Below are 25,456 nucleotides of genomic sequence, written 5' to 3' on the forward strand. Positions count from 1 at the left end.
AATAGCAGAGCAGCACAGCAGATGGAAACTCCCAATTGAATGTCCGTGTTTGCCTCCTTTTCCATTTGGGTGACCTCCATCTTTTGGCTCACACTCATCACTGGAAACAGAGGTCTGTTTACTCCAAAACCAGGTGGAAACCCGACGGCCAGGCACACACACCGCCTGAAGCTGGCTGACCATCCAGCAATGCCGTATAATTGGCTGGTAGAGGAGCTCTCCTTGCTTTAGGTATTGATGCATTCATTTCATATTGGAAAAATAACACAAAAAAGAAAAATATTGTTCTCCCCAGCTGTCAGGCGGTAAATAGAACATGGTTGGAGTTTATTCATCACATCAGTCTTTTTTGATGACAGCTTTATGCCAACAAATAACCACTTGGATTTCTCATTTGTGTTTGAAACGGTGATGCTTGTTGTGAATAAAAAGTCTAGAAAAATTCAGCAGCAGCGACATCGTACAAACAACAACTTCTGGTTATTACAACTCTGCATGCAGCATTTGGCTGAATTACAAGCTGATGTTTTCTGTCAGTGTCAGTCTCTTTGTTTTGGCTCGCACTATATTCAGGTCATATTGGAAAAAGTGGAGGAAAAAGGACAATGTGTTGTTTTAGCTTGAAAACACCGGCACATGGAACTCATCCAGCATCACTTAATTTGCAAATTTAAAATGAACCATAAACAAACTACAGTGATTAGTCAGTGATTTAACTCCACGACTTCACCTTTAACTGGCAACACTGTTGTATTTACCATTTTTACAACATCATCAGGTTATGGATACACTGGAGACTGCTCATATCATATTAAACCAGTGAAACCAGTTTATACTTGATGCTTGTAGTACAGTGTGATTGACATTAATGTAGGACTGGTGACTGGTTACCAAACTGACACCGTAGTTGACCTTCGCTTTATTATTGGCCATGTAGAAAAAGGTCACAGTTTTCCCATTTGGTGGATTGACAGGAGCAGAGCAAGACGCTGACAGTGTTCTTCACCCACGTTGCTCATCCTCAGATGACCTCCTTCAGAAGAATAATTAATCCACTTTGTCAGTAGAGGAGTCTTTAGTCTATTAATACATAACATGTGTGAAAGGATGGAGATTCTCCTGTTATGAGTTAACAACTTGGTGATTAACCATCTTTGACCAAAATATACAAGTATTATTATATTTTACCTTCATCTCACACAGACTGGTTAATCGTCATATGTAGTGGGAGCACAGGAGAGACTAGAGACTTCCTGAAGAAAAGAGGATTATATGACATAAAAATAGTCAAATATACAAAATGAATACCTCGACAGACACCAAAGTGGGAAAGGTGTTGCTTCGAAATTAACATATAGTGAGTGAATTCTATGTATTTGTGCAGTGGTGCTGTCACGGTCTCCCAGATGTTGTTATAAAAATGCGAGCAACAAATAATCTGTCTTGGGTTTTAGCAGTGAAGAGGAAATTCTTAATCCTCGGGAATGTGTTTCTTTGCTCTGCTGACACCACCAGGGCATTCAGAAAATAAGGCGAAGGAAGAGGGTGTATCAAATCTAACAACAAGGGAAACAAAATCATGAGGAACTGCTCCTTGTTTAGTGGCATCTAGCCATGCAATTAGTTTTGGTTCTGTTTTTCAATGTTTAAAACAAGGGAATGAATGGAATTATGTTAGTGGTGCTCACAGCACTGATACAGATTTATCAGCAATATCTCTTTCCAGAAACAGTGTCCTTGTTTCAAAGGGGATCTATCCTCTTCTCTTTTGGTTGAAAGTGAAATGTGTTTATTATCCTGAATAATAGCGACTTTATTTCATGAAAGAGATGGTTCTTTGTCAATGTTTTAACTATTACAAATGAATTTCCATTCACTTAGAAGAGATGGATATACAAAAAAAAAAAAACAAAGCTGGTTAATGCAGGCAGCAAAATTAGAGAATGCTGCTCTTTTTGTAATTTGGGTAAACCAACCCTTTAAGAGACAAGTTGATTGTAGCCTTCAGTTAACGAACATGTGGATTTGTTTCTCATTGATCAGTTTCTTTTCCAGGAATAAAAACAGCTGGCGTATCTGTATCAGCGCAAGTACACTGCATTTCCTGTGACTGCTTCACATTAAAAGCCACCCAGTGATTTCCCAGTTGATTGGTTTTAATTCAAAGCAGCAGCAGTTAGAAATATTTGATTAGCAGTAACTTAATAAAACTGTGATACATCTGTTGGAGACTGAGAAGAGTGAAGCAATTTAAAACCAGCCCCAAACAATGAAAACACAGTATATAGAGAGGTACTTAATGAATGTAAATACACCAAATGACAGCTATAAATAACATCAAAACTGGATTATAACTTAAACATTTATAATACTAATCAAAGAATGATTAATTTCCTATTTACGATTTTTTTTAAATTTAATTATTTGTTCAGCGAGATATTTCTGCCGGTGTGTCCACACTGAAATACACACCTCAGACCTCATGTCCTGCCCCACTATACTCTTTTGATGTACCACATATAACAAGAAAATCCCTGTTGTTGACAAATGCCATCTAATGAAAAGGTTAACTGTAAGCAGCATGACAAGGCTGGGAGGAGAGTTAGCGGCCCAGTCTGTGACCTGGCATTTCAAGATGTCTGTGTTAGCCTGCTAGCACGCGCCATCCAGCTCTCAGCACCGCACTCTGTTGTGAAGGACACCAGGCCAATTAGAGCCTACAGGATTTGGGGGGGGGGGGTGTAGGTGGAGGGGGCGGCAGGTGGTGGCATTGGGTAGGCGGTATAATAATGATGAAGAAGGAAGAATACTGAGGAGTGCGTCACATACTGTTAGAAACCCTGCTTTCATATGATACTCAAATGAGGAACAAGCCAAGAGATCAAACCTGTGACCATGAGCTGCTTTGCAAAGCCTTTGTCTTTATGAGTGTGCATGGGCAGTATGTGAAGAAGCTTGTGTGCATATACTGGGTACCTACAATACATGCACATTCAAGTTTTTCAAGTGCTTATTTTTTGTTGTGTGCCACTGCGTGACACTGTCTCCCTCTGCATGTTTTTATTTATTTTATTTTTTCGTTCCCATTTGATTGTGCACCACTTCAAACCCACTCCCTGACATCATTCCACGAGCTTTTAGCTTTGAAATGGAAATTAATCACACAGGAGTATTCCCTGAAGGGCTGCCTGTAATACATGAAATGGAGCTTTTGGCACAATGTTTCACCACTGAGATTCAGAGTTGATATAAAATGTTGTGGCTGCAGAACAAGACTTTGTGGATCTCAGAGGTGAAGACCAGAGGAAGTTTCAGTCCCTGGTGCATGGGCATGCAGCACCCTTTTGAGCAGCAGTTCAAGAGTGAAGTTTCATTTTCTAACACTAATTAATGCTCATACAGATATATTCATAGGAATGAGGTGAAAAAACTGGGTACTTATGGGCTCTATTAGTCAATTAGTGCTGCGAACCTAGTAATTTATAGCATTTTACATCGTGACAGGCTAACAGTAATATACGTCTTTATTGAAATCTATACATTAGTGATTTGATGGTTTGATGGAGGAGGAACTCTGTGCAGTGTTGGGGGAGTCAGTATCTCACTAGCAGCTAGCCTGACTCTATTTACTGTACAGACATGAGTGGTATCAATCTTCTCATACTCTTAACAAGAAAGCCACAAAACCTATTTCCTAACAAAGTATCCAGCTGCAGCCAGCAAGGTGTTTTAAAATAAAGCAAAGCAGGACAACACGGTGCAGTCCAAAAGTTCAGGTGTCACATCGCGGCTGCTGGGACCGAGACTGTACGAGATAATATCAGGCAAAGATATATCACAATGCTTAGAGATGATGATGATGATGATGGGATGCTGTGTGATCCTGCAGCACATTCAGAGGAGGTGTTTTTGTCCGATAAAAGGCTCCAAGCTCATGTGAGATGTTTGTTCAGGTTTCAAATGAATAATGATGTTGTAATCTTCCGCCTCCCAGCTGCTCGCTCTCACCCCTGCTGTGTAAAAGATTGATTTTACACTAAAGGATCTACAGTAAAACTGATCTTGGTTCTCTGTTAGTTTTACCGCATGAAACGTTAAGTCACAAATCCAAACTCAAACTCTGAGATGTTTGTCGAGACGGCCCCGAAGTGTGTGTCGTCATGTTACCTCGAGCGTCTCAGTGAGTCATTGTGGTGCAACAGTATCCTCACTCTACAGCGTCAAAGATCCAGGTGCACTTTCATTTCCATCCAGTTACACGGCACCAGCTTACCACTGTCCTTTACTTTCATACACAGCAGCTGGTAGATGTTTGTGTGGGAGAGTTCATGCTTTGTGATTCTTCTTTTTCAGCTACACACTTCCTCCAGCTCCTGTTTCTGTCTCTCACATGTGAATCCTCACTTGTATACACAAATACACACAAACACACACACACACACTCAAAACTTGATGAGTCTTTTTGTAAAGATTGATTTTTTTTTTTCCTTTGCTAAGATTGTGTTTCAGCTCAGTCTATGTTGAGTCACACATGGGTGCCACCTCTTTAAAAAGCCATCAACATGGATCTATATCCCAACCTTGTGGAGCCCCCTGTCTCTGCCTGACTGGCGGCACAATGGAGAAGGATGAGTGTTAGACAAGCTCGTAGGAATTAAGAGAAAAGGCTGAAATAATTTCCCTCTCACATACATGCTCGCACAAGTCACCTTTATGCTCCCCTGCAGAAGATCAGCTTAAAAACTACTACTTCATAATTATTTTTTATAAAGAAACTAGTCCATGTAGCTACGAAAGTTTACCTCTAATGGTTCTTCATTGCACATGGTCAATAAAAGAAATTTCCCTGCGAGCGTGGTTTTTCTATGTGCGATTCTAGTTATTAGCAGCACTTTGTAAAGCTAATGTAAGACATTGACATGGCAGCAGTGGTTGTATTGTACTTGGTCTTTAACTCCCCAGCATTTCTCAATCTGCTTTGTTTAGTCTGTTCATTGATCAACAAGCATTAGATGAGTTTTCATATTCAGATGCCCCGCGGCGGGCGGTAGATGAATGCCCAAGTGGCACTCGTACCTTTTCACACTATTAGCCCTATGCATCATTTAACACGGGTTTGAAATAGCTGCAATTTTTGTAACCTTAAAAAGATTATCTGCACATACATCATTCATGCTTTTGCACAGCAGCCCAGCAGGAGAGATTCACCTCTGTTAGCCGTCATTGTTTTCCTGTTGTTCTCCTTTTGTCATAGGAGTTTGCTGCAAATGCTTTAACCGAACTTTATAAGTATGACTGGGTTTAATTTGATTGATTACATCTTGTTTTATAACTACATTCTCTCAAGACACTTAGCCACACTTCTGACCGATATTCTCCCTCAGAACTACTTGTTAGATGTTAGGATAGACACACACACACACACACACTCAGCATCAGATTAGGGAGGTCTGCGTCCTACCGTTTCTGTAGCTTTCCAAAACCAATAATGCACATGCTAAGCATCAACATGTTAGTATTGTCATTGTGCGCATGTTAGCACGCTGATGTTAGCATTTAGGTCGAAGCACAGGTGTGCCTCCGCACAGCTTCACAGAGCTCCTAACGGCTGTTGACTCATAGTTTTTTTAATACAAAAGTTCTGGTAATTTGTTCTGACAGTACTGCCTCTCCTCTGAGAGGCTGACAGCACACGTAGGAGTTATTTTTATCCATACCTCAAATTCAATCAATACATTAAGATTCTTGCTCAGCTTTGCTTTCTGCAGCGTACAAATTTAACTGTAGCTCCAGCACTGAAACAAACTGTCACCCAGTATTAGATGAGCTGAATCAATTGCCTATTTTAAAGGGTTTTTAAACATCTTCCTGTAGATTGACAAAATCCACATTGTCTGACTTCTAAGCTGGAAACCGCTTTAGTTCTGACCACAGATGATTAAGTAGCAGCTTCTTGTAAAGAAGAGCTTCGTAGTTAAAAGGTGTTAAAGGTATACCTTGACATTTTGAGGGCGGGGTGTCATCTCTACCTGTTGACTCGTTAGCATTGTCAGTGCTTCTCATTGCAGCCAGTTAGATACAGCACGATGCTGTTCTTAAAGACACTGATAATGAAGAGGAGGCTGGTAAAATCCATTTTTGGCTAATTAACACAACACCCTGCCAAGTGTTCAGTGAAGAAAAATAGGTGTCTAAGTTTGACAGTGTCCTTCCAGTGCAGTCCCTGTGATGAAATAGAGTAGTGGCTTCTAGTCTTTTGTGTGTGTTGACTGAGTTCTGTTTAACAAAAACGTCAAAAGAGCTCTTTTTTCTCTCACTTACCCTCGTGGCAAAATATTCTGTGATAGGTCAGCGCCGTAGTGCAGCATGACAGTCGCACTATTATCCCTGTACCAACATGTCACAACCAATAGACATCAAGAGGCTCAGCGAGTCAACAAAGGAGTATTTTAAATGGGAGAAATCTGTCATGACTCATATGATGCTGGCATCTTGTCAGTTACGGACTGTCACCTCCCACCTTTGTTATGCACTTTTGCTTCACTGATGAATTAAAACGTTACCACTGAAAAGCTGCCACCAATGGCAGCAGATTATAAAGCTTGGAATGAAACCAAGTTCTGTCTGATGTAGGTATCTGCATATTTATGATTTTAGAGAGATAGGTGTAAAGGTACAATATAACGGTATAAAGGGCCTAGCAGTTATACCTAGAGAATGACACATTGGGGACACTGTCTCAGAATTGCACTCCACTCAGATGGAAGTTTATAACTCCAAGGTCATGATTTATGAATCTTAGGATGCAAACTGTAGACACAACTCAAATTTCCTTGGGGCAAACTTTTTTTGTCAGAATAATCCATATTTTATTAAAGAGTCAATACTCTCGACTTATGACTTTTTGACCGCCTGCAGTCTAGAGTTATTGTTTTCCATAGTTTTTTTTTTATTATTATTATTTTTTATTTTTTATTTTTTTTGGTACACTTATTCAGAAAATGTGATCTGATAATGTTATGTGGAATCTGTAGTCACAGACCATACCTGCAAACATTGAGACTCCAAAATTAAAAACACAAGTTCAACTCTGCATGTTCTCTGATGTGCTGAGTCTGTTTTGTCTCATCACAATCAGACTTCTTAAATGGAGACTGTGAGAAGTTACTTTGATGTACGCCTTACGGTCAGTAATGAGGTGGCTGGACTCCCTGTTTGGGCAAATGTTTGAAGTCATGTTGGTGTTCAAATTTTATGAAACAGCTCGTACGTTGGTTTTCGTTTTTTCCAACCATGAGTCATAAACTTGTAAAAGCAGACATATGTGTCAGTTGGCCCGCACTGATTAACTGATGGTTGCTGTCCACCATCAGCAACTTCATGTTCGACACTTGCCTTTGGCTCAAATACTAAATCCTCCTTTCATCAACAACACAGCGCCACAAAATCTCAGTGTTGTCTGATCTGTCTGAGGCCAAATCAGATTGCTCCCAAAGGCTGTTACTGTACTTACTTTGTCATGCTAGACAAACACTTTCTGCATGTATTTGTTAAGATGAATGGCGGGGAAATGAAGGGAGCAGACAATTATTCTTGACTCTTTTACTCTCTCAGGTAAAATGACCAAAGCTAGAGAGAACATTAACAATCTGACAGTTCCCTCCTTTGATATATTGACGTAGTGTGTCTTAGTACTGCTTCATTTTCAAACAGATACACAGACTGTATTCATCACTGCCCCAGTAATTCAAGAGGCAAATCAGGTTTAGAGCAATGTTTTTCTCACTTTTTAGCATGTATTATTCAGCTTAGTCTTTTTGACAACAATAGCCTCTGATTTTCCCAAATTGTAATTATTGCATATCAAAGCTGCAGTAATTAAGGTTTTTTATTAACAATGAATGAAATAACTGTGAAAGGTGTTTTTCATCATGTCAAACCCACCTCACCATTCACCACTCTCAACACTTTTACTCACTTTTGCTCTTTGGAGTCTTTGGCCTGTTGCTCTGAAAAAGCTCAGTTACACCTTAAGGGAAATTTTTCTTTAGATTTGGTACAAACGTCCATTTGGACTGAAGGATGAACTGATTCGATTTTTGTTGTTAAAGGTCAAGGTCACCGTCCCATCGTGACAAGGGCTTCAGTGTTTTATTAAGTCAACCCTCTTCACTTTGTCCCCACGGATGACAACCAGGACAGGGCGCCTCGACATTAAAGCTGCATGACATAAAAACCAAAACAATGAGCTGAAAGACTTCAAATGTCCCATAGAGTTTGGGGGAACTACATCTCTTCAAGTGACACCTTTCACATTAGTCATTTTATTGCATTGGTAATGCTAAAATATTAATTGATGAAGTTTTAATTCAGTCTGTTTTGCTGATTTAGTTTACATTTACTGAGTGAAATGCACAAATAACTTAGTGAATTGCATTGAAGCCAAATTCTATATTAAATTGTATGAAATTTAAGGTATTAAAAAAGTGCTTTGGTCTTCAGTCGCAAAAATCAAGTTTTAGTTCATTCATTTCCTTAACACAAATTCCTCTACCAACACCAGCTTTTAATCAGACGCATCAGCATCCATGTGAAATCTCAATTTGCTTTGCTTCTATTTGCCCCCCCCCCCCCCCCCCCCCCCCCCCCCCCCTCCCCCCCCCCCCCCCCCCACCCCCCCCCCCCCCCCCCCCCCCCCCCCCCCCCTCCCCCCCCCCCCCCCCCCCCCCCCCCCCCCCCCCCCCCCCCCCCCCCCCCCCCCCCCCCCCCCCCCCCCCCACCCCCCCCCCCCCCCCCCCCCCCCCCCCCCCCCCCCCCGCAGGACAATCCGGGAGCACCTCGGGGAGCAGGAGGTCTCCATCTCGCTGACCATCGACTCTCTGGAGGAGAGCGATCTCGGCAACTACTCCTGCTATGTGGAGAACGGCAATGGACGTAGACAAGCCAACATCCAGCTCACCAAGAAGGGTGAGGCGAGCACACACACACACACACACACACACACACACACGTAGATAAATTCATATAATGAAAAAAAGTTCTGTTATTCTAAGTCTCTCTCTTACAATGAATATAGGAGATCAGTGTAAAAGCCTTGATATTTAATGATGGAATGTTACAGCTTTGGAGGTGAAAAACACCATTTCATACCACAGGCCTTCGCTCTGGCAATGAGTGACTCACTCGCAACAATTTACTGAGCCCAAAGAGGAACAACTAGCGGGATTCTGGGAATTGACCAGTTGTTTCTTGCCTCGGGGAGGAAAAAAAAATGGGACAGTATTGTAGATAGTCCAGAGAGCCGATTCATCCACCCGGGCCTGAGGAAACATTAGTTTGCAGAGAAAGAAAAAGCGTTTTTCGGAGAGAGGCAGCCTTCGGTGTTATGATGCCAGACAAGCTGTTTAGCTGTCTGGCACTGACCTCCCCCAACACACGCACACACACACACACACACACACACAAATCCTCCTTTGATCGCTGAACTCTCACTCAGACATCTTCTCATCTTTCGTCACTGGCTACTGTTGCCCCCCCCCCCTCGTCTTTCTATTCCAGAGACATTTTTGAGTTTTTCCTCTTGATTTCACCTCACAGAGGTAGAGGAGAGGAAGGCTGTCTGATGATTTTAAATACAGATGCACACTTTTCGATGTGGTTATATAAGTGATATTTTTTTTATTTTTTAGCGAGGCTAAGGAGGGGTCTCTGTAGCCTTAAAGTTGTCAGTGTTGAATACATTTACATACTAGATATTTTCCTCTCTTTTAAGCTCGCAGCTTTGGATCCAGCTTTGATGGCAGCCCAGTTCCCCTCCATTTGCTATATTAAAGGGGTTTATGCTGCACAGTCGAATCTCAGAATAAACCGGAGAAGATTAGCCAGGGCCTCGCAGGATTGCTGGTCTACGAGAAATTGACCCGTTTCCATGTTTTTATTTGCTGCATCTGTGTTGGGGTGCAGTACAAGGCCAGTCAGTGTTTACGCTGCTTTTCAAAAAGCGTCAAAGTTTTCTCTTGAAGCCGTGAAAACGGCACATGACACTCCAAGTGAATTTGGTCGTCTCAGCGTGAGAATGTCTTTGCTCCCTCCCTGCTCGCCTCTTTTTCTGTCGCACGCACACACACACACGCGCAGACGCTTTGAACGATGCAGCTTCACTCAGAATATGTCTTCAGTTGTGTGTATTTTAACATGGAGATGTGTCCTTATTTACATTTCTTGTACAACTTCTTGTAGTTGAGAAGTTGTGATTCTCCAATTGCCCGTGGCCAACTTTTTTGCCATGGCAACATATCCTGAGATAATGTATTTCTCTCACAACAGCAGCAACAACACCAACTAGTGCACAGCTGCCTGTAGTGTATAATGATAAATAACATGTAGATCCTTGATTGTGAAAGTGAAGAGCAGCGGTCTCAGCTTCCACACATCTCACTGCAGCTTCCCTTTGTTTTATTTTACCATCCAAACCCTACCCTGCCTTTTCTTTTCCTCACTCTTTTTTTTTATCTCCCTCCCTAGACAGAGAGGCAGAAGTAGAAGGAGAGAAAGGGGTGATGAATCGCCCGATGCCATGTGGCTCCATCAAATCCAGCCTTCTAGTCGTCAGGAGCTAATTTGTCTTAATCTGTCCCACTGCAGCGGTGCTACAATATGGATGCCAGGCAGAGAAGAATTGGCCTCCTCCACTGTAATCTCTGCTACTTGAGGAGCAGCTGGTTCGTTATACTGTCCAGATATCTGAGGCAGGAGGGCAGAGTGGATGTGTAGAAGACTGTGAGGGAGAAATGGAGTTGCTTCTCGCACTGCTTGTTAGCCGCAGCACCTCTTGTAGAAAAGTAAACTAATTCAGACTGAGGGGAGAGAAACTCGGACAAGAGGAGGAAGTCAGAGGCTCAACAGGGAAACCTGTGTTCACGCTGCCATGACTTTGTTTGCGCTTTTGTTTGCATACGTCCGAGAGTTTGGCTGAAGGTCGTCGACCGGACAGACACGATGAAGCGATGCGGGCCATGCTCGTTAGCTCTCCAGAACATCATCCTTTATCACGGGAGCTGTCAGCCTGATGGCCGCTGCAGTGGGATGGGCATTGCGCACTCCAACGAGGTTAAATGGGCATCCGTGATGGATGGTGATGCACGCGAGTTCTGTCCATCCGTGTTTATGTGTGCGCGTGGCATTGCAGCAAGTCCAGCCTTTTACCGTTGTCCATTAGTCAGCCAATGAAGGCTGACCACCCGGATTTTGTGAGCCGTAGCCAAGAGGAAATGTTGAACTGCGAAAGATGGAGTGACGTTCTGATAGAAAACACTGTAAGAAAGAAAGAAAAGCCTTGAAAAAGAGACAAGATCATGAAAAGATAAAGCAAATGACTTGATTTTCAAGGCAAGGTACTAGACCATGGAGCCTAATGGTTGAGTCCATTGTCCTGTGGTGTAAAATATCACCTCTCATCCTCCTGAATAAGTCTAGTAGTCTGGCCTCTACAGAATATTTTCATCTCGTGGACCTTCATTTTAACAGTACAAGTCACAGTTTAAAAGAATGTGTTGTAAATCTGAAACATCAACAGTGAAATCTAGTAGTTGTGTGAATTTAGCTTCCACTGATGCTTTTCATGAGTTCACGTCAAGCTACAGCGATGACAGATGGCCGGGAGAGCGGATCGCTTCGATCTGTCGCCAAACAGGCAGTTCAGCCCGACAGCCCGGAGCTTTAGCTCACCTCGCGCCTCTCTGCAGCGGTACACACGTGTAACCGATCTTCATAAGTGTGGCAGTCTGATCTGTCACATACTATTGTCGCACCGCTTGCCTAGTGTAAGTTTTTTATTATCCAATCAAGCCAAGAGGCGTTAAGTGACAGGTATAGAAGTGGCTATACTTTCATTCCAGTCGGAGCGATACGTCACCTGGATACAATCCAGCCACACTGACAAAGTAAGTAATGAGGAAAAATGGAGAGGAAAAGCAAGAAAAAGCGATACAAACAGAGAATGAATGAATACAGCCGTAGGAGATGATTAAAAGACGTTTTCAAACAAATGTGGAGGTACGGCAAAGTCATTTCATAACATGGAGTCTTGTAACAATAGCCGGTGCAGCTTATCCATGCCTGAATAGTATATGTCACGGAATCAGATATCTTTGGCAAGATTTAGTTTGGTGATTTAAAGCAAATTTTCTGAAAATTTCAAATCATAGAAACTAAAAAATAGATCTTAAATAATAAAAATCTGCAGTATATGGATAATCGATGGCTGGAGACGGTCCACTGTGCCTGTCTGCTGCCGTGTTGTGATGATCCTGGACTTTTATACTTCATTCAACTGGTGCTAGTTAAAATGTTCCAGAGTGCATGTTTTCTTAGTTACACGTCAACAAACGATCTCTTTCTCTTCCTCCCTCTCACTGTGTTTGACACATTAGCAGAGCTCATGTACACGGTGGAGCTGGCCGGAGGTCTGGGAGCCATCCTGATGCTGCTGATCTGTCTGGTGACGCTGTACAAGTGCTACAGGATCGAGCTCATGCTCTTCTACAGGAACCACTTTGGCAGTGAGGATATAGATGGAGGTAAGATGAGATAAGGTGCCAGACATAATTTACTTTACACCATTATATAATAATCTCCCATAATCTGTGATACCACAGTGTTTGCTATTTGGTGGAGGATTTCTAAAACACCTTCCACTGCTGTGAAAGCATCCGTTCTTTCCTCTGTAGGGATTAAATCCCAAATCCCAAACCGGAGCAGTATCAGCGCTGCTCTGCACACATTTATTTTTACTCGGAAAACACCTGGGCTATTTTTCATATCTTGAAGCTGCATGTGGCACTATTTTTATGTAAATATACATCTGTTTTATCACTGTAAATGACATAGTGGCTGCAACAGAGAAGAGCTTCCCATAGTTTCTAACTCATAAATTCTGTTGTCAATTTCAGTGAATCTTCTCAACCCACGAGAAGAGCTAAATCAAAAAAAATGTATGCAAATTATTCTGTAAACTGTCTCCTTAACGGCAGCTAACAAGTCAACAATCTTTGATCTCGCTCCCTTTCTTGTCACATTTGCATCCTCGTAAAAACTAATCACAAGCCGGCTTTGTAAAAATGTTCATGCTGGGTGCTGTACCCTGACATCACAATGCATGACTTCTGGGTAATGAAGTTTGGATTTTCAAACGGTTCCCTCTCGCTGCGTTTTCGGAGCCTCAAGCGGGCAAAGTTGCGGAGTTTAGATTTAAAAAGGAAAATGCAGCCTTGATCATTCAAACACTTTGAATACTGTAGTGCCTGGTGATGTAGTTTTATTTCCAGGTACATTTGGTTGTTGTGTATTTTTTATCATTATTATTCTGTTGGATAGCAACAACACACAGGAGACAAAATAATGTGAACAGCAGTCAAACCCCAACATGCTCCATACGCCTATCATGTCACTGTCATCGTGCTAATAGCTGAATATCCTATCACAATTCATTCTGTTTTGATGATAGCATGGTTTGATCTCTCAGTTCTTCTAAATGCTGTAACTCAAAGCTCATTATCTTGAGTTATTGAAAAAAGGTTCTAGGAAATGTAGCGTTTCTGGATATTGCTCCATCGTGAAAATCATTTCTGAAATGCACTGAAAACCACAAATTGCTCGCAATGAACAGAATTAGTGTAATGAAGAAGATATTGATAAACTAAAGCTACAGCGAGGTTGCGATCACGCACATCTGCTGTTGATGCTTTCCTTTGTGTCTGCATGCGAACTGGACATGAGCGAGAATGAAAGCGAGTCAAAACACAGTCCCTGTGCTAGACAAAAGCATTGACTCTGAGGCCCCATCAGCAATAGTAAAAAAAAAAGCCTCTGATTGGGCCTGGTGGATGAGTCTTGGTTTGAGAATGCATCAAACTAAGACAAGGAGCAAGTTTTAATTTGATTCCCCTGTAATGAGTCTCTCAAGTACCGGCGCTGCAATGAATTCAGGGGGAATGAGATTAGTTCGGAGAGGCTCAGGGACTATATGTGGTGGAAGGAGAGACAGCGAGAGAGTTATGAGTGTTAAAAGGTAAAAAGTATTCTGTACCCGGCTCCTCTCCTCATACACTCCCGGCTCTTGCCTAACCGTGATGGCTGCTACATCAGACATTTCAATGAAAGTCATTACCTCTGGCGGCGTTGGGCTTCCGGCCTCAGAAAGCTGAGCTTTGCCGTAATGGATGGCCCAGGGGCAGTTGTGTTGAAAAAGGGAAGAAAAAAATGTCGGGCCTTGAACTTAATGCCAAACAGCAATTGTCTCCTTTAATTGTGCCACCCGAGTGAGTGCTTGGAGAGAGAAACAGATTTTCAATTTGTTCTCCAGTATAAAGGGGATCAGGTTCAATAAGACACAGCACGCTGCCTCCAGAGCTCTCAGGAGACCCCTGATACTTTCCTCCATGCCACAGTCAATTAGAGCACTTCACTGCCACCTCTGGCACGCACACTTTCTCGAGCGTGCACGCACCTGCACCTGCATCGCAGGTCGTCTCTGAGTACCAATGACAGTTTACTGCAGACTACGGACAGCCTAGCGTAGAGGGTGTGAACAGCAAAGGATAAGGCAGTAAACGGGAGCCAGACTGGAAATGGTTGCCCGTCGAGCGGAGACAAAACAGTCGCTAAGCAATGGCAGGGAGTGGTTAACCGAGATCCCATCTCTATGGTAACCGCTGCACTGACAGGGAGAAGTAGCTGCATGTAAGTTATAGATGCACACACACACATTCTTCATCAATAAAGCCCTTAAGCCGGTGTCTCGGATGCACAGAAATGTTTTTTGCTCCAGCACAACTCTGAGCACTCTGCCAAGAAAGTGCTCGTGTTTCATTGTGGCCACTCAAAGTACTAATTGAGCACCTGCCTCCCTCTTCTGCCAGATGTACAATTGTAAGCTTTACGTAACAATAGGATGGACTGTCAGCTATTTGTCAGCAGCGCAATTTAGTTAAAGACCACTCAGTTGTCACATTGTGTGGGTGTCAGTAGAATCAATAATAGGCTTCATGATGACAACAGCCGAGCAAGCTTGTCACGGAGGTGGGAACTCATCAACACTCTGCCATAAATACGAATGTCAGTGTTGTCAGTGCGGCGTGGAATTATGAGGCTGCGTCTGTGTTCGGTGTAGTTCTGCAATACTGAGCATTAATGGCTTTCACATCACGCACACAGAGCTACTGTAACGCATCCTGTTTCATTTGCACTTCAAAATGCAGAAGTAAACATCAGGAAAAAGCTCATTTGTAATCAGAAGGTCAAGCGGTGTCTCGATTCTCCAAAGTGATATTGTCAGAAGAAAAGACAAATGGAGAGTTTACACTACACACCGTCTGTGCGGCTGAGACGTCACAGATAAATGTAGAGACACTTTATTTTCCAAATTTGGCCGTATGCAGTTCTCAAATCCAGTAATGATCTAATGTGCTAATAATCACACTTTGGTGACAGCTGTAACTTAAAGGGACCTTTTATTACCCTAGCCTAGCAAGATTAGCTAACTCTTTGATGTTCTTATTGTGGAGTCATTTTTCTAAAGCAACAGTACTGGCCCTAATCCTAGACTATTATCTGTTTTTCTTTTAATTAAAACAAGGACAATGTCATATATGAAGATACTTATCTTCTTGTCAAACACAAAGTACATGTACAATGTACTAATTTTGAAAAAGACTCAGACCTTCAAACCGGAAGCATTACCTCGCTTTTTTCTGACATCTTATACATCACATTTGTTCTTAACTAATTGTTAACGGAACTGCTCGCCAGAGTTAATGTAGTCTGATACAACAGCACAGCAATCAATCCTTCCTTCCTGAGGTTTATGATTGTTCTGCTTTTGTTGAAGCTTTGTAGAGAGGTGTTCATGGTCATTTTGGCAGCTGTACTTTTCGCCCTTGTTCAGTTGTATTGTGTGATTCTGAGAGGTGTTTTCTAATATTTAGTGTACTCCATTTGTATTAATAAGGGTAAACAAGACTCCATTTGTTTTAACTATGTGTATCTAACAAGCTAGCAACTGAGTGTATATGAGAAAATAAAGTAAATATGATGAACACAGAGCCCAGAATATCATACTGTATTCAAGCAAGGACCAAACCAAATTTTAAAACAAAATTCAATTACTGCATCTCATAGATAGTCTACCTTCCACTGTCTGATGCAAACCCTTATTCTTCTGGGTAAATTAAATTATGGAAAACAAAATGGTATGTTTAAAAAAAAAAAAGCTCTGCTGCTCATTAGCAGTCCACCCCATGTGCTTTTGTAGCTCCAGAGTTAAGTATGTGTGTTACGTTTCCAATCTACTCTCCATTAAATGTAATGGAGCCCAGAGATATCCCAGAGATTACGCCTCCAACTCTCTTGGCGCTCTCCATCGTAAGTTCAAGAGTTCACAATCTAACTGTGGGCTCTCTATTCGCATATGCATATATTACCCCCCCCACCACCACCACCACCACCAGCACCACCAGCACCACCAGCACATGCAGTGAGCATCAGTCAAGCCGATTCCTTTGCAGTCGGCCTGTGGGACAGAGGAGTGCAAAATGTCGGATGTAGTTACGGAGGTGTGTTGCACCCTCAGATGCACCTCAGTAGTCACTCCTCAAGATGCAAGAAGAGGGTCATTCCACCTTCGAGGTTCACCCTCTCCCCCTCCCTCCTCTCTCTTTCTCTCTACAAACGAGTGAATCAGCTCCACTAAAATAGCCCTTGATCTGCCTACACAGCTTTTGTCTAAAAGCTACCGGAGAAAAACAGAGAAGGAGATTTATGTCACCATGAAGTAGAATATAAGCCTCAGAGTTGGTTATACTAAGTGATTATGAGGTTACATTTCAATTATTTTTTCATGTCCCTGATGCTGTAAAACAAATTGAATGTTATAAAAACGAGTTAGATTAATTACATGGTGTCATGTAAGAGTGGTGAGCACTTGCCAAATATCAAGATTACCCACTGGGAAGCGAGTGAATCTTGTTGACAGTCTCATAGCTCAGAGAGAGGCAGGAGTGTGAAATGGAGGATATTAGAAGCTACATACATGAGATGCTATACTGACATTTGATTCCAGATTCCCTCCTCTTGAAACCATGTGTTCTTCTCCTTTTCTCTACCTGACTTTCTCATCCTCAGCTCCCATCATTTCCGGTGTCTGGACAGGTTAAACATCAGCTGCCGGCTCCCGCTCCGCCATAAAGCAGTGGTCGTAATGAAGTCGGGAACTCGCGCATCCAACCCTGCTCGTGTCTCTAATGAGTTTACCTCAAAGGCTGTGTTCACGCCGAAGCTCACGGTGTCCCAGTTTTGATTTTCCCCTCCTTGCGTGACACAGATGTGAGGGTTTTAGTGAATAAAGAAACGCATAGAATCTGATATTTTCATTTCTTGTGATTACGACCCCAAAATATGACACGTGACAAACTGCAGTCGCAACTGGCAGATTGTAATTTTTCTCATTTTAAAGAGTCAGTTAAAAAATATTACCACAGAATAAAAGAAATGTACCACTCTGACCTAGCGTCGCCTGGCTTACAGATAGTTTCAGTTTTACACACAGAGGACTTTTGACCGGCTCAAAACATAGAAAACTTGTCATTTGAACAGTTTTTCTTCCATATTAAGTAGCTCCAATGAAAACTGTTCTCTGCGCACGATTCCTCAAGGTTTTTGGTACCTGACTGCAGGGTTTTGCTATCGTTTAGTCACGAGCATTAGTGAGGTCAGGCCCTGATGTTGGGCGATAAGACCTGGCTCACAGCTGGCGTTCCACTTCATTTCAGAGGTGCTGGAACTGAGTTAAGGTCAGGGCTCTCTGCAGACGAGCCAAAGTCTTGAAGCCGCGTGCACAGGGGCACCGTCACGTAGAAGGACCCTCCATGTTACTGCCACAAAGCTGTTACTGTAGGAGCCAGAAGCTGTTAGAGGCTCTGTGATATCTCACTTCCATGTCTTCTATTCCCAGCCTTCTGCCTCACTGTGCTGAGGTGCTCCAGCCTGAGAAGAAACATTCGTCTTCTCTCACTTCTCACTTTCCGTCTCTCCACTCAGTCCTTTCAAATCTGTCATCAGTCAGAGCTTCTGTGCGAGTGATGGAGCCACCCCCATGCACCGGCCTAGCAGGCAGCGTTGGGCATTTAGCTCAGGCTGGAGTCTAATATGTTTTACCCACATTGGGCAAAGCAGCTATTGATGTAACATTATTCATCAGTGGGGATGGAGCAGTAATGAAAAGCACTCAGATGGGCAGAGGTGCCAAGAGGTCAGTGTAATGGAGGCGTCCTGCCTCAATGAAGTCTCCCACTGAATGAATAGCTCTCTGTGCACCAGTATGAAAATGGATTGTGAGCATCTGGAGTATAGCAGTGAATAACTTTGCTGACCAAAGCAGGAAACATTATAAAACATACACGCATTTAATTGAAGCAAAGTGGTTTTGGGAGCTTTTCAATGTCCATACATGAAGTGATGTTAGTATTCAAGGGAACAGACTTTATTGTCTCTCCACACACCTGCTTGATAGGAGGGATTATAAAACTAAACGAAAAAGGTCTGTTTGAGGGGTCGGAGGGCAATAAAACTCTGCTAACAAACTCGGCTCTATTCTCTGGTGGGTAACAGGAGCTGTGACGTTTCTCCTCTGCCTGCAGATAACAAAGACTACGATGCTTACCTGTCCTACACCAAAGTGGACCCGGACCAGTGGAGCCAGGAGACCCGAGAGGAGGAGCGATTTGCCCTGGAGATCCTCCCCGACGTGCTGGAGAAGCATTATGGGTATAAACTCTTCATTCCAGACAGGGACTTGATCCCCACAGGAAGTAAGCTCTCTCTCTCACGGCGATGTCAAGTTGTGTCGAATGTTTTGTCACTTGGTGTTGCTCGTGTTGTCAGTGCAGTGGTGATATGCCTTGTTTGTTGTTTTCTGTTATGCATTTGTGTTGTGGCGTAACTCGACCTGTAAGACCATTATTGTTTTAATTCGATCATTAAGAAATGAGCTTTTTCTAACCACCGGCTGAGCTGAGGTGGATCAGTAAGCTAAAAGCAGACATTGAGGTGTTTTTCGGTTTAGATTTGAGGAGAAAACAGGAAAAGAATAGGAAAATCTAAAACGGGAATGGGAACATTTTGCATTATTTCTTTAATTTCAGGAGTTAGTTTGAATACGACTGCTGACAACAGCCCCCGCTCATCTTTCCCTGCTTGTTGGAAATAAGATATGAACTTAGTGGTAATACAGACATATCAACTGTTCTGAACGAACCTCTTTAAAGTTTTGCAATCCTAAAGGAGGTGATTCCCAGCCAGGGCTACCTGTATGCCAGGGGAGTCCTTCCACCGTTAGGAGCCACGCACACATCCGTACATTTTTCATAGGCGCTGCGGAACAATAAGCTGCACAAACAAAGCAAAGAAACAGCAGCTGCACACTGCTGTCTTGTTCCTCGGTGATCTTTAATGCTGCATGGACTGGACAGCGCAAAAAGGCCTTCCTCAGATGAAGCCAAGGAACAACATGGCAGTGTGTGGATACTTTTTTACTTCAGTGCCACTTTCCTGCATTTTCCAGGGACTACGTGGAAAGACTGTGAAGCGGCTTAACTAATAAATAAAATGAAATTACCATTTGACCTACCATCCAAATGACTGTTCAAGGAAGTGTTAGGTCATTGCTTATGAATTTACCAGTGGCGGAAAGCAACTAAGTACTTTACAGTACTACGTACCTTCATTTCCATTTTATGCTACTTTATGATTCTACTTCACATTTAGTGGGGATATTCTACTAGAACTTACCTTGCAGGTTAATATTTGTCATTCAAAACATTTTATCCTCTTATAAATATGGCACATTGTTGTGGATTCTGCCGCCCAAATAAAGACAGCGAAATGTGCTCCACCTCCACAAGATGAAACATTAAAATTCTGCCTGCACTTAAAACATCAGCAGTAAAATAATATAGCTCTAACATAACTCTTGGATGAGTGGTTTCACTTTTGTCGTTTCAGTAAATTATGCAGATAAGAGTTTACCCACTGAAGAGAAGTTTTTAATGAAGGACTTTCTGAATACTTCTCCCTCCACAGGACTTACCCAACTCAGTTTAACTTGCTACTAGATTTACACAATGTTCAGAAACGAATCCCTGCAGTCTTTCCTGCAATCTGACCTGTTCTTTGTGAAAGTGAGTTATAAAAAACCAGAACATTGTGCCTTAAAAAAAAATACTCACCAGAGGTGTGGAAAGAGGTCTGGACGTACCAGTTGAGTCTGTATGTGCTCTAGTATTCGAAGGGCATCATCTACACTATGTAAAACCTGTGGGAGGAATAATAGCCCGTAATACATATGCAGCATAATTAGCAGAAGGAACCAACCCTATTATTACAGTCCGTGTTCCTGATCCAGCTCCATACAAACTGTACCTCTGCATGCTGCTGTGTGATGTACAATCAAAAAGCTCTTTATGCATGGATATTAATGCATGTTTTGCTACAGTATATTTCTAATGGAGCCTCTCATCATGCCCCGTGCTTATCTTTGATTAACTCATCACACAGATGAGTTTGATAATATCATTATGTTATTAGCCTCCATTTGAATACTTGCATCTGCCTGTCTTCCCGCACATACCGCCATTACTAATTATGTTCCTCTTCAGTGGCATTGTGCCAAGGTTATAAACCGAATCCCTTGCTGTGATTATGTGCTCGATGCGGGGGGACTGATGTAATATGGGAAAAATGGCATAAAAATGCAAGGATTGAGAAGAATCTAAAGAGTGTCTGCCACTATTCCAGCCCGGTGACACAGCTCACTGGCTTATTGTGTCTATGTATAAACATTAGTTCCCATTGGGAACGCATTAGCATCTCAACAGTCGATATATAATAAAGTATAATCCACAGCCATAGATAAACACAGTTTGAGCATTTGGGGTTTCAGCACGTGTCAACAATCCTTCTCCTGAGCTGCTGATAAGTGATGTGTTATTCCGCAACATGCTGGATTATTTTACACATGTTAACTTTCTCACCACAGCGATAGATTTCTTCTATGCGCATCAGCATTTTTTAACAGCAACAGTACAACTTGGCTGAACTCCTTCCACCAAAATAAAAGCCTTTTCCTTGTCTTTTTTATGCTACATGTCCCATATTAAACTGGAATAAACTGGTCAGCGCGATTACCGTTTTACAATCGCCAGTGGATCACCAGTGAAGAAACACAGTTTATGCCAGAGCCATGTCCCCACATTGACAGAACTGTGTTTTTTAAATGCTTCTCTGCAAATCTTTTGATCACACTTTGAATGTAAATATCTATGTTTAGGTTTCACCAATGATCATTTCCAGGATGACACAAGACTACTTAGAGGTACTTTTTTCCCCAGATTTTTAACGCTCGTGTCACCACACACTGACACAGACTTTTTGAACAAGTCAAGAACATAGAAAGTGATTTTGGAAGCACTTTATAATAAGTCGTAAGGGTTTATAGGTTGGTACTAATGGTATTGTTAGTAGTCGATAACTTCTTAATTTACGTTTCACGGATCAGAAATGAGCCATTAATAATTGGTATTTGTATTTTCTTACCAAGTGGTATTTACTGATCCATGATGCATTAATAGATTATTTATTAACCATTAATAAAGCCATTAGCTACAACTTTTACAGTTTTTATAAAACATGACTTATTAAACTTATTTGTATTGTTCTCAGGAAATCAGATGAGCGGGGTTAACTGCATTAAAATAATTCAAACAGAAATAAAACAGGAGAGAATGTTTTGTGTCTAGGTCCCACCGAACAGGCATCAGGTATCACGATGACCTCGACACCCTCGTGTGTTTCAGTTACAGTGAACACAGTGAAATGAAACACAAATTCAGTCTTATTGTTTGTAGCAAGGGATATATCATATATAAACACAATCCATCAAAATCATATCAAGACGTAATCAGAACAAGAGAGACTTGTGCTGTGATTTAAGGGGAGAGCTGGAGAGAGGGGTGGGGGGTGAAGGGTGTGTGTGTGTGTGTGGGGGGGGGGGGGGTGATCTTTTAGTCTGTGATATCGTGACCCAATAGAGTTGTAACTGAAATGTCACAGCCTCTAATCTGCCCTGAGGTGTAGCTGTTGCTTTATTGGAACAAACTGTGGTCACTGACGCCGCCAGCGACTAAATTTGATCAGATTTCTGTTGCATGGAAGTTGGAACTCGGCGGTTAAACTCGTCAACCCAGAGATAAAATATGAAGGAAAGCTGGCCACAAGACTTTTCCTCGACCGACATAAAAAGTCATTCTAGCTGCTTAGCATAGGGATCATTTCAAATGTTTTTTGTATTTACACTTCAAGTATCTTGTTAGATTAAAGATCTGCTAACGGAACCTTCACGTACTTCCTCGTCAGAATAAAGCTTCCATTATTTATTCCATTTACTCTCGCAAGACGTTGAAATTTGTTCACGGTTCAATGCGTCTTAATGGGTTTTCAATGTAAAAAAATTGAGAAAAAACTAGGGAGCAGGGCAACAGTGATTTTCTGCCCCATGTAATTTAGCATCGATTTTCTTTTTATGTAGACGAGAATCAATTATTACACTTGCAAGGCTTTGATTGTAAAGCTCGTGAGGTCTCTGAAAGGAGGAATTTAATCTATAAAGCTATAAAGTGTTACCAGACAGCACCCCGAGAGGGCAGATTTAGCTTCAGCGTAATCAATTCAAAACATAAAATGAAACGACGACTCATTAGCTAATTATATAGTATCCATTTATCCATTTTCATTAGTTTTATTCATGATAAGATAAAAGAAAAACTTGTTTTTGCCCGATTGGTTTAACGTAAACTGAACAGGCTGAATCCCGACTGAGGAGTTTTAGCTCCAGGGACGCATTACGGTGAATTACCGCGTGAGGACCAATTACCAAACGGCAAAGAGATTGACTTGTCATGTTGAAGTAAAGGGCGGCTTCAAATTCAAGTTCACTCTAATCAGGTCTCTCATCGTGAAGCCTCGGGCTGAGCGTGACATGAAAGGAGGACTTCATTCCCAGAGATATGGAGAGGAGGACGGAGAGGAGATGTGACATGTGTTTGCTTAAAGAACAGCAGAAACACAAAGATATTATTCAGTTACTCACACAAGCGCACACGCGCAAAGACACACACACACTTCTCCTCACACACAAACACAAGAGGGTCGTAAACTTTGATTGGGAAGTGAAGTCCAGTTAATCCTGTCTACCTGCTGTCGAGGAGCCACTCTGTCTCTGCCTCCGCCAAGAAAAGCTAAAACCAGGCATTAGCTGCAGACACACACACACACACACACACACTTATGTACACACACTTCCCTCCTCCTCCTGACACCCAGGACAGGCCCGGGGAAAGACTTAATCACATTCATTATTACCCAAGCAGCTGGGCTACTCATTAGGGACACAATACTGTATTAACTGTAAACTCACATTTGTTTTACCTTCAGGTGACAGATGCAAATTTAAGCTGACAGGTTTCCTCCTCAGCTTTGAGTGTTTTATGTTTACTGTCATCTTGTAGTAAAACCCTTTGTGTTTGTCTATAATTCCGTACAAGTACATCTTATTATCCGATGCTGCAGAGGCTGTAGATGTTAAGTATATAATATACATAACCACATCCCATTTTATCTACATTTTATTTTCGTTTTACAAACCAGTTTCCTCATGCCGTATCTCTGGGTGGATTACGGTGACTGTAGATATTAGGATTCGTCAGATGTTCAATTTAAACAGCTTTAGTCATTTTGTCAATTGGACTTGGTTGTTTGAAGGTTTGATGAAAGGGAGTAGATTGGTAAGCAGTCGCTATGAGGCCAAGAGAGTTCTTCAAATTGCCTGTGTGATATGTTTCATCATATTTTCATCACCCATTAGCTCTGTGTAGTCTCGTGTACAATTAGAGTCATGTAAATTAATAAATTAATCTAATTCATTAATTACAGTATACAAGCGAGTAGAACTAAGTCACACAAAGAGAACATCTGCTTTTCTTTTGTGTTGACGTTTATACAAAGTGATCTATGTGTCTGTCTCTGTGTGTGTGCCCAGCCTACATCGAGGACGTTGCGCGCTGTGTGGACCAGAGCAAGCGGCTCATCATTGTCATGACGCCCAGCTATGTCGTGCGGAGGGGTTGGAGCATTTTTGAACTGGAGACGCGGCTGCGCAACATGTTGGTGACCGGCGAGATCAAGGTTATTCTGATCGAGTGCGCCGAGCTGCGCGGCATCATGAACTACCAGGAAGTGGAGGCCCTCAAACACACCATCAAGATGCTGACGGTCATCAAGTGGCGCGGCCCGTCCAGCAACAAGCTCAACTCCAAGTTCTGGAAGCAGCTGCTCTACGAGATGCCCTTCAAGCGCATGGAGCCCCTGAGCATCTCCCACGAGCAGGTGCTGGATGTCAGCGAGCAGGGCCCCTTCGGCGAGCTCCAGACCGTCTCGGCCATCTCCATGGCGGCGGCCACCTCTACCGCCATGGCGACGGCGCACCCGGACTTGCGCTCGACCTTCCACAACTCTTGCCACACTCAGATGAGGCAGAAACACTATTACCGTAGCTACGACTACGACCTGCCGCCCGGCGGCACGCTCCCGCCGCTCTCCTCGCTAGGCAACCAGCACACCTACTGCAACATCCCCATGACACTCATCAACGGACAGCGACCGCAGTCCAAGTCCCCGCGCCAGCAGAGTCTGGAGGAGGCCCACGGCAACAACGCCATGCTGCCGCTGCTGCCCAGAGAGACCAGTATATCCAGCGTGATCTGGTGACAGAGACGGTGCCGGGCGGGGTAGGCTGTGGATCTATATGATGTCCGTCACAAGAGGGACTCACCACTGGCACTCGGACCCTGAACGCACCGGAGCCAGATGAACCTGTATGGCACTAAGCTACTTGCTGCTGTTGAATTTGCACCAGGAAACAACAGGGGGAGGGAGGGGGGGAGGGAGGGAGGAGAGGGCTTCACTCACACTGGACAAATTGGTGATGGAGGTGGTGGCAGATTTTTTTTTTTTTGTCTGTTTGTTTTGGTCTAATAAGAGCTTTTATTGAAACTGAACAACAAAAAAGAAGCAAGGAGAACTTTTTTGTATGCCTGTATAAACACTCACGTAACACAAGCCAACACCTACGATCATTTACCCAGAGAGTCAAGGAATACAGGGTCCTGTACATACGTTTTTCTAATTCTTTGTAGCATCAGTGTTTGGGACTTGTTTCTTCTTTATGTTTGATCATCAGTTGGGACTCTTTTTCTTTTTTTTATTTCTTTTGTTTCAGTTTGTACAAAAGTGAAGCAATGGCCTGTGAGATGTGCTGGTTAAACTGTTGTTACCTTTATCTTAATTTGTT

The 25,456-nt window shown here is 42.6% G+C and overlaps 1 protein-coding gene across 1 annotated transcript in view; it reads left to right on the top strand.

Moving 5' to 3' along the window:
* LOC111222749 (interleukin-1 receptor accessory protein-like 1) overlaps positions 1–24,981 on the top strand; it is a 226,878-nt gene extending 201,897 nt beyond the window's left edge. The window contains exons 8-11 of the mRNA XM_022746585.1: positions 8,822–8,967; positions 12,435–12,578; positions 18,693–18,863; positions 24,146–24,981. Of these exons, the coding sequence (XP_022602306.1) occupies positions 8,822–8,967; positions 12,435–12,578; positions 18,693–18,863; positions 24,146–24,873 (1,189 nt within the window). The 3' untranslated portion in view covers positions 24,874–24,981. The remainder of the gene's footprint in view (positions 1–8,821; positions 8,968–12,434; positions 12,579–18,692; positions 18,864–24,145) is intronic.
* Positions 24,982–25,456: the final 475 nt, after the last annotated feature.

The sequence above is a fragment of the Seriola dumerili genome, unplaced genomic scaffold (assembly GCF_002260705.1).
Source record: "Seriola dumerili isolate Sdu_G_001 unplaced genomic scaffold, Sdu_1.0 BDQW01000105.1, whole genome shotgun sequence".
NCBI classification, from domain to species: Eukaryota; Metazoa; Chordata; class Actinopteri; order Carangiformes; family Carangidae; genus Seriola; species Seriola dumerili.